The following is a 10,671-nucleotide window of genomic DNA, read 5'->3' on the forward strand; positions in this document are numbered from 1 at the left end:
AATTGTTTGGATAAAAAAATTGAAAATATAAGAAAACTATTTAAACCAAAATCGTTTATAAATGGCAGTTTTAATATATGAAACCATTTATTAAATGATTTGATTTTGGTTTTATTTAAAAATCTTACACTGAACCATCTACATTAAAACCAAACCGATTAACACCCTTTCCCACCCCCTCAAAAAAAAGAAAAAGGAGGCATGACACTATTAGTGGGCAGTGGGCCATCAACCCAGTCCATGCATGAGTTTGCCACAACCAGGCCAGAGTCTTGTTTAATAGTTTGCATGACAACCTCAACCTTGTGTTAAGCTTGTTTAGTAGTTAAACAAAAGCTTGGGTATACTTGTGCTCTCGTGCTATGCTTAGCTTTGTTTAAATCTTGTAAGGGAAAAAAAACCCTGCTTGTCTAGCGTTCCCTATGCCCAGACATAACTGGGTGTGAAAAGACCCAACTACTCCTCGTGTTGTAGGTATTTTCACGTACAGTTGTGTTTGGGTGTAAGGAATGCGGATGAGCAGAGTTCCTTTCCCCATCTTTTAATAACTAAAATACTAACCTCATGTTTGAGAGCTTCATAGCCCAATCATGTCTAAGAAAAATAATTTGTTCTTATGTCCATTTCCATTTATGGGGTTTCGATCCCTAAGCAACCCATGAGATCTTTTCTATCAGGATTGCAAAATATTGTTTATTACATTGAATACAAGAGCACAAAAGTACAAACATTAGGCTCCGTTTGATTGCAAGGGGAATTAAAAGGAAGGAAGTGAAATTTTCATATAATCATTACTACATGTGATCCCCTATGATTCCATGTGATTGTATAAGTTACTTCATTTTTTTTAATCATTTAGTAATGACATTTTACATATTATAGCAAAAGTTTTTGTAAAGTAAAATTTAATAACTAAATATAAAATAATTTAAAGCTAATGATATGGTCACATAGAGTAATGATTATAAAAATTTCTTTTTTTAAGTATGGAAATTTCATTCTCCTTCTTCTTAATTATCCCTTACAACCAAACATAGCCTTAGGGAGAAGGTTCCGACTCAAACGGATTTCTAACTACATTGCAATTTTTTTGGGTAACACATTGCAATGTTTGATATGCCTTATATTGATAGACATATTATCCATCTCATCATCTACTAGTCATGGTCTATTTTTAAGCCATATGATTTATCTGCACATCATTTTCATCCTTCCATACCATATGATTTCCCAAGTCATTTTCATGCTTAAAAGTTAGTTGTCATATATCTGCCCGGTTTAGGGGGCCGGGGTGGAGGAAGCCTTTTGTGGTGGGCTACCTTGTCTTCCTAGGAAAGCAACCATACACAGCATTACAAAACATTGGAAAGGACATTAAGCAACCATACAATAGTTACACATGCATTTCAAGAATAATTTTGCTGCAAGTTAGAAACAAATGTACAAAGTTGGCATTAGGGACACTTCATCTAATTTTTATCAATAATATAAGGTGTATCTGATGCACGAAACTCTTGCATATGCAAGGTCTGAGGTGGACAAGAACTACACAGCCCTTGCTGGAAAAAGTATTAATTAATAGATGTGCTAAACAAAGTTGCGGTGTGAATTTCTGTACATACTTGCAACTTGCTTTTTAGATCCTTTAATGGCAGATACACATGTGAGTGTCACTTTCTTTTCTAATATATCCACCACCATGGAGTCAGTGGCCACTGCAAAAAAAAGAAAAAGAAAAAGCTATATTGTTAAAAATCAATGAAACATGATTAGTGGCAAAATACAACACCTATTTTGCCACTATAAAAATGTAAAGTTAAAGAATCAAATTAATCATGATTAGTGCTTACTTAATTACAAATGGAACTATGATAATTACTTTTGTATGAGGAAGAGAGAGATTGTTTACCCAATTAGAGAAGGAACTGTGACAAATACTTTAGAGAGAGAGAGGGAAAGAGCACTTGTATGGTGTTCCTAGAACCCCTTGAACCCCAAAAATCTTGAATGCGTATCAAGTTCTCGTACGAGAATCATTCTCATACAATTCTGATTCATACAAATGGAATCTACAACCTAATCGATACTCAACAATCTCCCCTCCATGCCGGAGCACACGAACTAGATCCGTGTGATCCTCCTTAAGGGATTTTTTCTATCGTTGAAGACACCAGAGTTATCACACACCAATTCTAATACTATATTTTTGGGACTTGGTTAGAATTCATCCATAAAAGTTAACTTTAAGGAGAGGCTGTCCAAGTCTTTATAAGCCGTCACATCCGATGTAAGATAATTGTTTTCGCATGGACCCCAAACATAAACTATAATGCTCATGACTAGTGTATATCTCTGTTGGAACAGCAGATATGAGCTTTTGAAAGAGAAAAGGCAGCAGAAAAGGAACTCAAATGGCAAAACTGGAATGTTAGGCAGATCAGAGAGATTTCCTTTGCAGACTTCCTTCACCTTACACCATTAACACACTTGAAACAACAGAATAGCAAGTAATCTAGATTACACCATAATACAGCTTTCTCACTAAGTTGTGAAAACCCAAATTGATGATCACAGCAAGCATCAAATAATCAATCTTTATGAACAATTGAAGCTGTTCTGAAGCTTGAATTCTAAAGAAAAAAGGGGTCTTTAATTTCAGAACTTACTGTCCATCCTGGAGATCGCATGAGCTACCCTCTTTTGGCAATTAGCACATCCTAAATCTGCTGAGAGAACAACTTCTTGTATCTGCTTTAAACACCATTTCCACAACCCTTCAAAATCTTATATAGATATACATAGAAAAATATGTAAAAAGTCTAAAAGAGAAGAGAACAATACTAACAAGAGGCACGCTTAAGGATTCGACGAATGCTAAGCTACTTCGACCCAGCAGTAGCTTCTTCGACTTGAAGATTCCCATTTTCACAAGCTCCTTCTTAGCCCAACCAAAGAATGACATAGTTTTGCTGTTCTGTGTTCATTCACTTGGCAAGTTTGTGTCCATGAGTATACAAAGCCAAAAGCCTGCCTCTGTTTTTGGGTTCATTCACTAGCTTACCTACTCAGAGAGGAAGTGTAGAAAATGATTTTGGAACAAATTCAGCTTTGTTGATTGAGAACTCCCATCTTTTGGGCAGTTTTGGACCTCTCAGTGTGGTTGAGAACAGTGTAAATGGATGGGGATAGAACAATTAATGTATTATTGAAATTAGCATTCTCTCTCAATAAGGGAAAAGGTCATTATATTGTAAAGGTGACAAAGATAAGACTTTTGCCTATGGCATGGACAACCCCACAGTCCACATTTTGTTGATGGCTTTGCTTGGTTTTCAAATTTAGAAATTATTGCAGGATAGTTTCTTAGAAGACCAAAAATTCTACTTTCTCCAAACTGTGGCTTTCAACCCTCCCAAGTCTCCCTTGGAGGCTTGAAGCCACAAGTGGACAATGTTCTGTACTGCTTTCAGGGACCAGCTAGCTGTAACCAGAACCTGATCATCTGCTCCAAAACAAATGCTATGTTGTGGAAAATGGACCATGCCCTGGACCGTTGGTCGAACCATCTGGTCCAAAGTGTCAATTTTAGGGCCAGTGGCATGAAAAATAGTGAATGTCATAATTACCCACTTTAGAGATGACATCCCCAGTGCAAAAATAAACTCTTATTATATGATTCTGGGAGGTACACAATGTGTATCCTCTACCTGTACCTTTTCTTCACTGTGCCATTGAGATTAGGTATATCAAGTAGAAATTCAATTTAACTTAATAGACAACCCCAAGGGATAGTCAAGTTGGTAAGGGATATTCGACTCAAGAAACATGTGGTTTTAAGTTTAATTCCTCTTACCTCCTTGAGGTCACTCACATGGGGGTGTTTAATGCTCTTCACTGCTCTTGGTGGAAATTAAATGGTTCTCATTCAACTCCGGTATAATTCAATACATGTGGTTGTGGGGTCAGTATGGACCCACAGGACTAGTCAGGCCAAAGGTCTAGATACCCATCGTTGGCTGAAAAAAACTTAACAGACTCTATTACTTCTTAACTAAATTAAGTCTATCTATGCAGCCATAATTCAGTGTTGATTCATGTTAAATCCAGGCTTAGTTAGCCTAACCCATATTTCAGTGTTGATTCTATCTATGCAGCCATAATTCAGTGTTGATTCATGTTAAATCCGGGCTTACTTAGCCTAACCCAGCCAGTCCGAAGTTCGGCATTTCAGGCCAGGCCTGGTATACCACTTTTGTATAAGGAAAAAACATAATACTGTGAAGGAGGGACCAGTGGAGGCGGATCCAACGTAGTTTTGGTATACCACTTTTGTATAAGGAACAAAATAATAATGTGAAGGAGGGACTAGTGGAGGCAGACCCAACGTCGTTTTAGTGCGATACACGTTAAAGATAAGGACCGAGTTTCCCTGCACCCACAGTGATCCATTCACTTGGGGGATCAGGGATGCGGTAGCAGGATCTGAGGAGGGTAAGGGGTTTCTCGATCCTAGGATCATGTGGTGCACCTCACTGCCAGTCAAAGGAAACTTTGTCCCAAAAATAAAGAACGAAAGAGGTTATTCATTAGCAAAGGCAAGTTTCTTGGGTCATCCCCCACACAATTGGCTGTGCTTAGCTCTATTCATGGGAAGATGCAAGAGAATTGACAAGTGAGGAATGAAAAAGTGAAGGAAAAGTGTTTCCCACAAAATAGTATTCGGTTGCACTAAAACAAGTGAAATTTGAAGAGGTTTCTCTTATACTTTTATGGGAATAATATCTTGAGATGACTTCTCCTTAATTTCCATAGAAAGGCAGCCTAACTTTTTTCTGTCAAAAATTTCCCTTCTTAACATTCTCATAAAAACAATCAAACACAACCTTAGGGCAAACAGTAATAGCCAGACTTGACAAAATTGGAGCAAGTGGTGTGACATTTTAACTGTCAACCGAGTTCCAAACACCAAACCCCCCCCACCCTTTGATCATTTAAAAATAAAAAGAAAAAAGGACAAAGTTTCCCTTGATCGTGCGGTGAATCTTACAGCATGATCCAAGGGTCCAATAATCTCGCGCCCCACTCCTCCCCTAAAACATGAGTGGTCATATGATTGAAGTCCAATTCTGATTCAGGGAGAGGTGATTAAATTCACTGATCCGATTTCCTCTTCACCAACAACTTCAAAGGATCGATGGAGAAAATCAAATATTCAAACTAGTAAAGCATAATAATAATGCAGAGTAAAGTTTCAGTTATTTCTGAAATGAGAAGAACCTGTGGAATTTGGAATAATTCAGTTATATCTGCACGGACACCCCAGGTAGGAGTAGGAAACAAGCTTCTGGTTTGTTAGGGAGAGAGAGAATGGGAAGCGCGTGCAGAACACACACAGCATGCATGCATGCAGCAGCTCACACCCACACAATTTTTGCATCATCTAATAAGTATAAACCCAAACACACCGGCCTCTCTACCCCCATAGCAAAATACCTCACCTCATTTCACCCAACCTGATTGATACGAAGTTATGGCTTCTTCTTCTCCTTCTGTGGTGCTTTTGTTTCTTATTTCACATCGTTTGGCCTTTACCTATGGCGAATTCTTCGACCCTTTGACATCGGGTCCAAGCACAGAGGATTGTGATCAATCTCATTTACTTCCACTTGCCCCTTGTGCACCATTCGTGCAGGGATTTGATTCTTCCCCTCTTCAGATTTGCTGTGATAACCTCCATGATCTCTACCTTGAACAGCCCAATTGCCTGTGTCTCTTGCTCAATGACACTGCCTTGAGTGCCTTCCCCATCAACAAGACACTTGCACTGGAACTGCCACCTCTCTGCAACCTTCAACTCAACTACTCCATCTGCCCAGGTACTATTTCATACTAATTACCATTAATTGTTTACTACAGATAAAAAGCCCAAGATATATCATTTGAAGGATTCCACATTTTGATGATTTGAATTCTTGTTGCCCATGTTGAAGGGTTTGTTGAGCCTCCAAGTCCCAGATCACCTGAGTCTCAAGTTTCACCAGGGACCCCCTCCAATTCTTCAACTGCAGGTATATGATCAAATCTTATCTTTTTATCTTCAAATATTTTCATATGTACCAAATGATCCAATATCAAAATGCCACTAATTAATTTAGTTGACATCTTATGGTAGAAATTTACTTAATTCTAATGCTTTTTTGTATATTGGCTTTCAGCTTCTCCAGGGGTTGCATTGCCACCGAAAACTAACATGGGCCTTCCGTATTCCCGGAGTAGTGGAGAAAAATTGGAAATCAAGGAGAGCTCAGTGATGCTCCTTGCCAATACTCTTCTGCTAATAGCAGTCTCCAATCTGTTCTACTCATGATTGAAGTCCGTATCTTAATAGTTATATATGAGTGCTTTTCAGTTTGGGTATGTTGCTAAAGATAAACTCGTTGTCTAGGTTTGAACTTGGTTCTCAAGTGTCTATTGCTCCAGAGACTTAAATTACTTCAAATACTCAACAAAATCTTCTTACAATTTACTTACCATACAATAGATGATTTCCTTTTTCTTTGAAATACACAACTTGCCTGATAAAACATCCTAAACCACCAAAATCCATTTTAATACACATCCAATAGCAAACTGTAAACATGGAAGTACCGATATTTAGAGAGAGATTTTTTTCACAAAAGAGAATAAATAAAAATAAATAAATTTTAATAACTAAAACTTGTAATCTCTACATGAAGTCAACCTACCTACATTCAAAAATGATGCCCATAATTTAAGGGGCTCTGCTACAGGTTACTGAGGTTACTGCTACATTTGATACATCATGATACAATACTCACCCATTTCCCAGAGGGAAGGAAGGAGTTCATGTGCATTTAGCTTTGCATTATTAGGGATTCCTTTCCACATGTACATGAACATGAGACTTTCAAGGGGTCAGCAAAGAAAATAAAGAATAAACTTGTCTCCAATTGAATCATCCCTGTAAGTGACCAAGGATCTTGCTGGGGAATGAAAACCAGCAAAAGATTTGTTGCTGAAGGATCCAGAAGCAATGTCAACAATCACCTAGACATGACCAAGCTTGCAAAAGGTACAGGTGCATTGAAAATGGTATCTCCCACATACTTGCAGTTTTCCTGATCCAACTTCAATGACTTTGGGTTTATGAATCTTTCACAAGGAGGTGATTCAATATTATCTAGGCTGCTGCTGCTGCTACCATCAGTAGGATGCTTAGAATCCAAGCTGCTCCTCTTTCGCAAGCTTTCTCTACTACGCCTTCTCTTCCTTGAGGACTTCCACCTTAGCTGAGCAAGTAAATTATCCTTGACAAGATTTGGTAACACATCTGCTTCCTTCCTCCCATCATCTCGAGGTTCAAATCTGGGAGCTTCCTTGTTAAGTGAAACCTCAAGGACCTTTGTTGCACCAATTCTATCATGCAGTTCATTGTCATTCTTCGGTAAAACATCATACACATTAGCCTGGTTCCCTGCATGACATTTTTTGCCTGTCACCACAGGGTGAACACTCCCATCACAGGATTTACCACTATCTCGACTGTTTTCTAGACCAGATAAAACTGAAGCCACAATATCTGGTCTTTCCTTTATATACTTCCACTTGTTGACTACCCAATCCTGAGAACGTCTCAAGTCTCCATGATCAAAAATTTTCTTCTGCCGTTCTCCTGCATTATTAAGTATAACTTTAATTAGATGTCAGGATACCAGTTTCAACCTTAATGGTTTTTGCAATCACTTGAAGGGAAAAAAAACAAAAAAAAACAAAAAGGAAACATATTCCAGCACACACTGTGTATACTACTGCCATTTATAAGCCTGGTGTGGTAATTCCGACCAGTGGATGATTAGGAAATGATGTGGACTCGCCACAGGCAGGGTTTCAAAAATCAGGCTTCAATCAATAGATCCACAGATGCCATATAAAAATCCACAATATTGTAACTTTCGGCCAATTTTGACCAATTCCTCACCAATCCTGACTAATTCAGTTCTAATCCAGTTCAGAATTGGCTGGGACCAATCCAGATCCCAACCCCAGGGTTTCAAACCCTGGCCACATGTCAAATTTCAAACCAAGATTTTAATATATCCCTCATTTGTTGGCATACCCTTCTCTGTATGTGCTTGCGCCACACAGTAATCCATTAGTGGTCCTAGTTTTTTCAATACTTTGTTTTGCCACTTGACAAAACCCGAATTGGACTGAAACTTAACATGTGAGTAAAGGAACTTGGGTCCACCTGTAAACACAATTTCAACCCACATAAACCATCAGGGGGCAGCTATTGACAGATGGAGTGCATTTCCAAGACTGGGTTAGGGAGTTCCAAGCCCATGCTTCCAAAAGATATAGTACTAAATTCAACATTGACAAATTACACAACATATGCTACGATTTTTTTTGGTGGGGTGGGGTGGGGTTATTTTTCACATACCAGGAAAGAAAACATGAATTCTATCTTCAGATTCCTTCTGGACAACGATACCTTCCCACCAGCCATCACACCACCATGCATCGACTGCAGCTCCAACATCAATGCGCCAAGAGACTCGTCCTTTGTGTGATGGTGGGCATGGGCGAAGGGCTGTCCTTCCCCTCAGATGGAGACCCAAATAGTCAGGCACCACAACCTTTGATGCCAGAACCCACTCCTACAATAAAAAACGAAAACCAAAAATAAGAAAATATTTACACAACAAGAGGGTATTCAAACTTATCAACTGAAAAATTATCAAAATAAATGAATTCTTACCACTAAATTGTTTGCTTCATCTGCTGCATCTCGAATGTCCTGATACTGCACCTTCACCTTTTCTTTGTGCTTCTTGAGTACCAAGGCTCGGAACCAACAGCCCCTAATACCACTATCCTGAGAGAACACCTCAACATGGGAACCCACAGATAAATGCTGATGGGACCTTTGCTGGTCTGTCACTTTTCTAGACAAAACAGCACCAGATCCGCCTTCCTTTGGAGCAGGTATTTCAGCACTGCCATGGCTTATAACCAAATTCTCACTGGACTTATGACTATCTCCACAAACTGCATCTTTTCCATCCTTTCTAAAGTAGAACTGATGGTCCACTTCACCCCTGGATGAACAATGTCTTTTTTTGGGTCTGGTTCTGATGACATCACCACCCTTTCCTTCCACTTCTAGGCCACCATCAATATTACCATTCTTCACATTAGTCTTATGCTGGGATGTGGTGTACATATGTCTGAGTATTCCCTGCTTCCAATAACCTTGAACTCGGGTGATGTCAAAAGGTTTAACATCATCATTATCAACCATCCTGTGGCAAACAAATGGTTCCAACCTAGTGTGTTTTGCCTCATTTTGGAACTTCTCGAAATGCTGAGCACTGAGGATTGTTGCTAATCCATCTATGCATTCCACACTGAGATCTTGAAGACAAAGAGAAAAGAAAATCTCTCTGTCATTAAAATTGCCAGGTGAAATAATACCAACCTCGTCAATTTTGTGAAACCATCGTACCACAACCATCTTATTGCCTTTGGTGTCCTCGTAAAGATCTTCTAAGTATGCAACAAGCCTCTTATTTTCTTCAGCCATAACATATACAAAGTCATGGACCTGGAGGAAAAAGATGGAGAAAGGGAAAGAACACCAAAGAACATAACAATTTAAAAGCCAGACAAACAACAAAATAATTCACAGAAAAAGACATGGATGATCACAATGCAATGGCTCAAGGGAGCATTAAAAGAGAGGAAAATATCAAAAATGGCACCAAAACGCACTCACGTAAATAGAAACTCCGTTGCGGGAGAAAGATGGATAGTGCCTACGGCGTTTCCTACAAGTCCATGAAGAACCCAACCAAGAAAATCCTTTCGGATGGTGCCCAAGTTTTTGTACACAATGATCCTAGGAAAAAAAAAACAAATGAAAGGAATAAAGAGCAGATCAGAATCCCAATTCATAATAATACAGTGATTAAATTAGAACAGACAGGCATCAAGCAATACACCCGAATGGAATAAACAATCTTACCTTAAATAATGGTCCATCTGAAACACGACCATCCTCGCTCTCCAAAGAACCATCAACTGATTGGGATGCCTGATGCGAGGGTAAATCTATACCATCCACATAAAAGACAATCACAATCGAATTAGAGAAGGGCATATATAAAATAGAAAAAACATGAAAATAATTAGAAAATTGGAAAAGACCAATTTCAAACAAACAAGCAACAGTTCCCGGTTGGAAACCAGAAGCACAATATTTAAATGTCCCGTTAGTCAATCCTCCACAACCAATGTGGAGGAACACATAATATCAGAATTTATCAACACGTAACCTGCAGGTTATCCATGATTTGAAATTATTTTCTTGGAAAAAGCAGAACTTAATTCTTTCCAACAAAAAGAAAATTGGCTTATGAAGAGGAAACTTTTAGTCCCAAACCTAGCAGTTAGGAGGCCAGAAGGGTCCTGACGTTCTCAACCAGCTGCTATAAAGTGCCAGTTCCCTGCATCCCAGCACATGATTAGTTCCCCAAACCAGAACAACCACAAAAGGCAGAGGCAGGGGAAAGAAGCCTAGCAATCAAGGGACAATATGCAATTCATTAACAATTCTGAGGCAGAAAAAAGAGGAAGCGGGAAGAAGGT

The 10,671-nt window shown here is 38.9% G+C and overlaps 3 protein-coding genes across 5 annotated transcripts in view; 1 reads left to right on the top strand and 2 right to left on the bottom strand.

Annotated features, from left to right (window-relative positions):
- Nucleotides 1–1,370: 1,370 nt before the first annotated feature.
- Nucleotides 1,371–3,311, bottom strand: LOC122063185. Of its 2 annotated transcripts, none has more exons than XM_042626893.1 (3): nucleotides 2,846–3,311; nucleotides 2,667–2,751; nucleotides 1,371–1,715 (listed from the first exon to the last, which is right to left on the bottom strand). In XM_042626893.1, exons 1-3 carry the CDS (start codon nucleotides 2,960–2,962, stop codon nucleotides 1,588–1,590), a joined length of 330 nt encoding a protein of 109 aa, XP_042482827.1. In that variant the 5' UTR covers nucleotides 2,963–3,311; the 3' UTR covers nucleotides 1,371–1,587. The 2 variants fall into 2 exon arrangements, with proteins under 2 accessions (XP_042482827.1, XP_042482828.1); XM_042626894.1 differs by having other exon boundaries at nucleotides 2,667–2,748; nucleotides 2,846–3,297.
- Nucleotides 3,312–5,487: 2,176 nt separating this feature from the next.
- Nucleotides 5,488–6,530, top strand: LOC122063192 (non-specific lipid transfer protein GPI-anchored 10). Of its 2 annotated transcripts, none has more exons than XM_042626909.1 (3): nucleotides 5,488–5,876; nucleotides 5,991–6,068; nucleotides 6,216–6,530. In XM_042626909.1, exons 1-3 carry the CDS (start codon nucleotides 5,531–5,533, stop codon nucleotides 6,365–6,367), a joined length of 576 nt encoding a protein of 191 aa, XP_042482843.1. In that variant the 5' UTR covers nucleotides 5,488–5,530; the 3' UTR covers nucleotides 6,368–6,530. The 2 variants fall into 2 exon arrangements, with proteins under 2 accessions (XP_042482843.1, XP_042482844.1); XM_042626910.1 differs by having other exon boundaries at nucleotides 5,991–6,041.
- A 154-nt stretch (nucleotides 6,531–6,684) lies between these two features.
- LOC122063191 overlaps nucleotides 6,685–10,671 on the bottom strand; it is a 5,021-nt gene continuing 1,034 nt past the window's right edge. Inside the window, exons 2-6 of the mRNA XM_042626908.1 lie at nucleotides 10,049–10,134; nucleotides 9,800–9,922; nucleotides 8,783–9,628; nucleotides 8,465–8,681; nucleotides 6,685–7,693 (exon numbers count right to left, since the gene is read on the bottom strand). Coding sequence (XP_042482842.1) covers nucleotides 7,065–7,693; nucleotides 8,465–8,681; nucleotides 8,783–9,628; nucleotides 9,800–9,922; nucleotides 10,049–10,134 — 1,901 coding nt within the window. The 3' untranslated portion in view covers nucleotides 6,685–7,064. The remainder of the gene's footprint in view (nucleotides 7,694–8,464; nucleotides 8,682–8,782; nucleotides 9,629–9,799; nucleotides 9,923–10,048; nucleotides 10,135–10,671) is intronic.

The sequence above is a fragment of the Macadamia integrifolia genome, unplaced genomic scaffold (genome assembly GCF_013358625.1).
Source record: "Macadamia integrifolia cultivar HAES 741 unplaced genomic scaffold, SCU_Mint_v3 scaffold1248, whole genome shotgun sequence".
In the NCBI taxonomy this organism is placed as follows: domain Eukaryota; kingdom Viridiplantae; phylum Streptophyta; class Magnoliopsida; order Proteales; family Proteaceae; genus Macadamia; species Macadamia integrifolia.

Excerpts from the sequence above, each read along its gene's own strand:
- LOC122063192 (XM_042626909.1), top strand. The coding sequence starts at position 5,531 with ATGGCTTCTTCTTCTCCTTCTGTGGTGCTTTTGTTTCTTATTTCACAT. Across the intron at positions 5,877-5,990 it reads CAACTACTCCATCTGCCCAG|GGTTTGTTGAGCCTCCAAGT; the intron begins GTACTATTTCAT and ends CCCATGTTGAAG. Across the intron at positions 6,069-6,215 it reads CTCCAATTCTTCAACTGCAG|CTTCTCCAGGGGTTGCATTG; the intron begins GTATATGATCAA and ends ATTGGCTTTCAG.
- LOC122063185 (XM_042626893.1), bottom strand. The coding sequence starts at position 2,962 with ATGTCATTCTTTGGTTGGGCTAAGAAGGAGCTTGTGAAAATGGGAATC. Across the intron at positions 2,752-2,845 it reads AATCCTTAAGCGTGCCTCTT|CAGATACAAGAAGTTGTTCT; the intron begins GTTAGTATTGTT and ends TGGTGTTTAAAG. Across the intron at positions 1,716-2,666 it reads TGCGATCTCCAGGATGGACA|TGGCCACTGACTCCATGGTG; the intron begins GTAAGTTCTGAA and ends TTTTTTTTGCAG.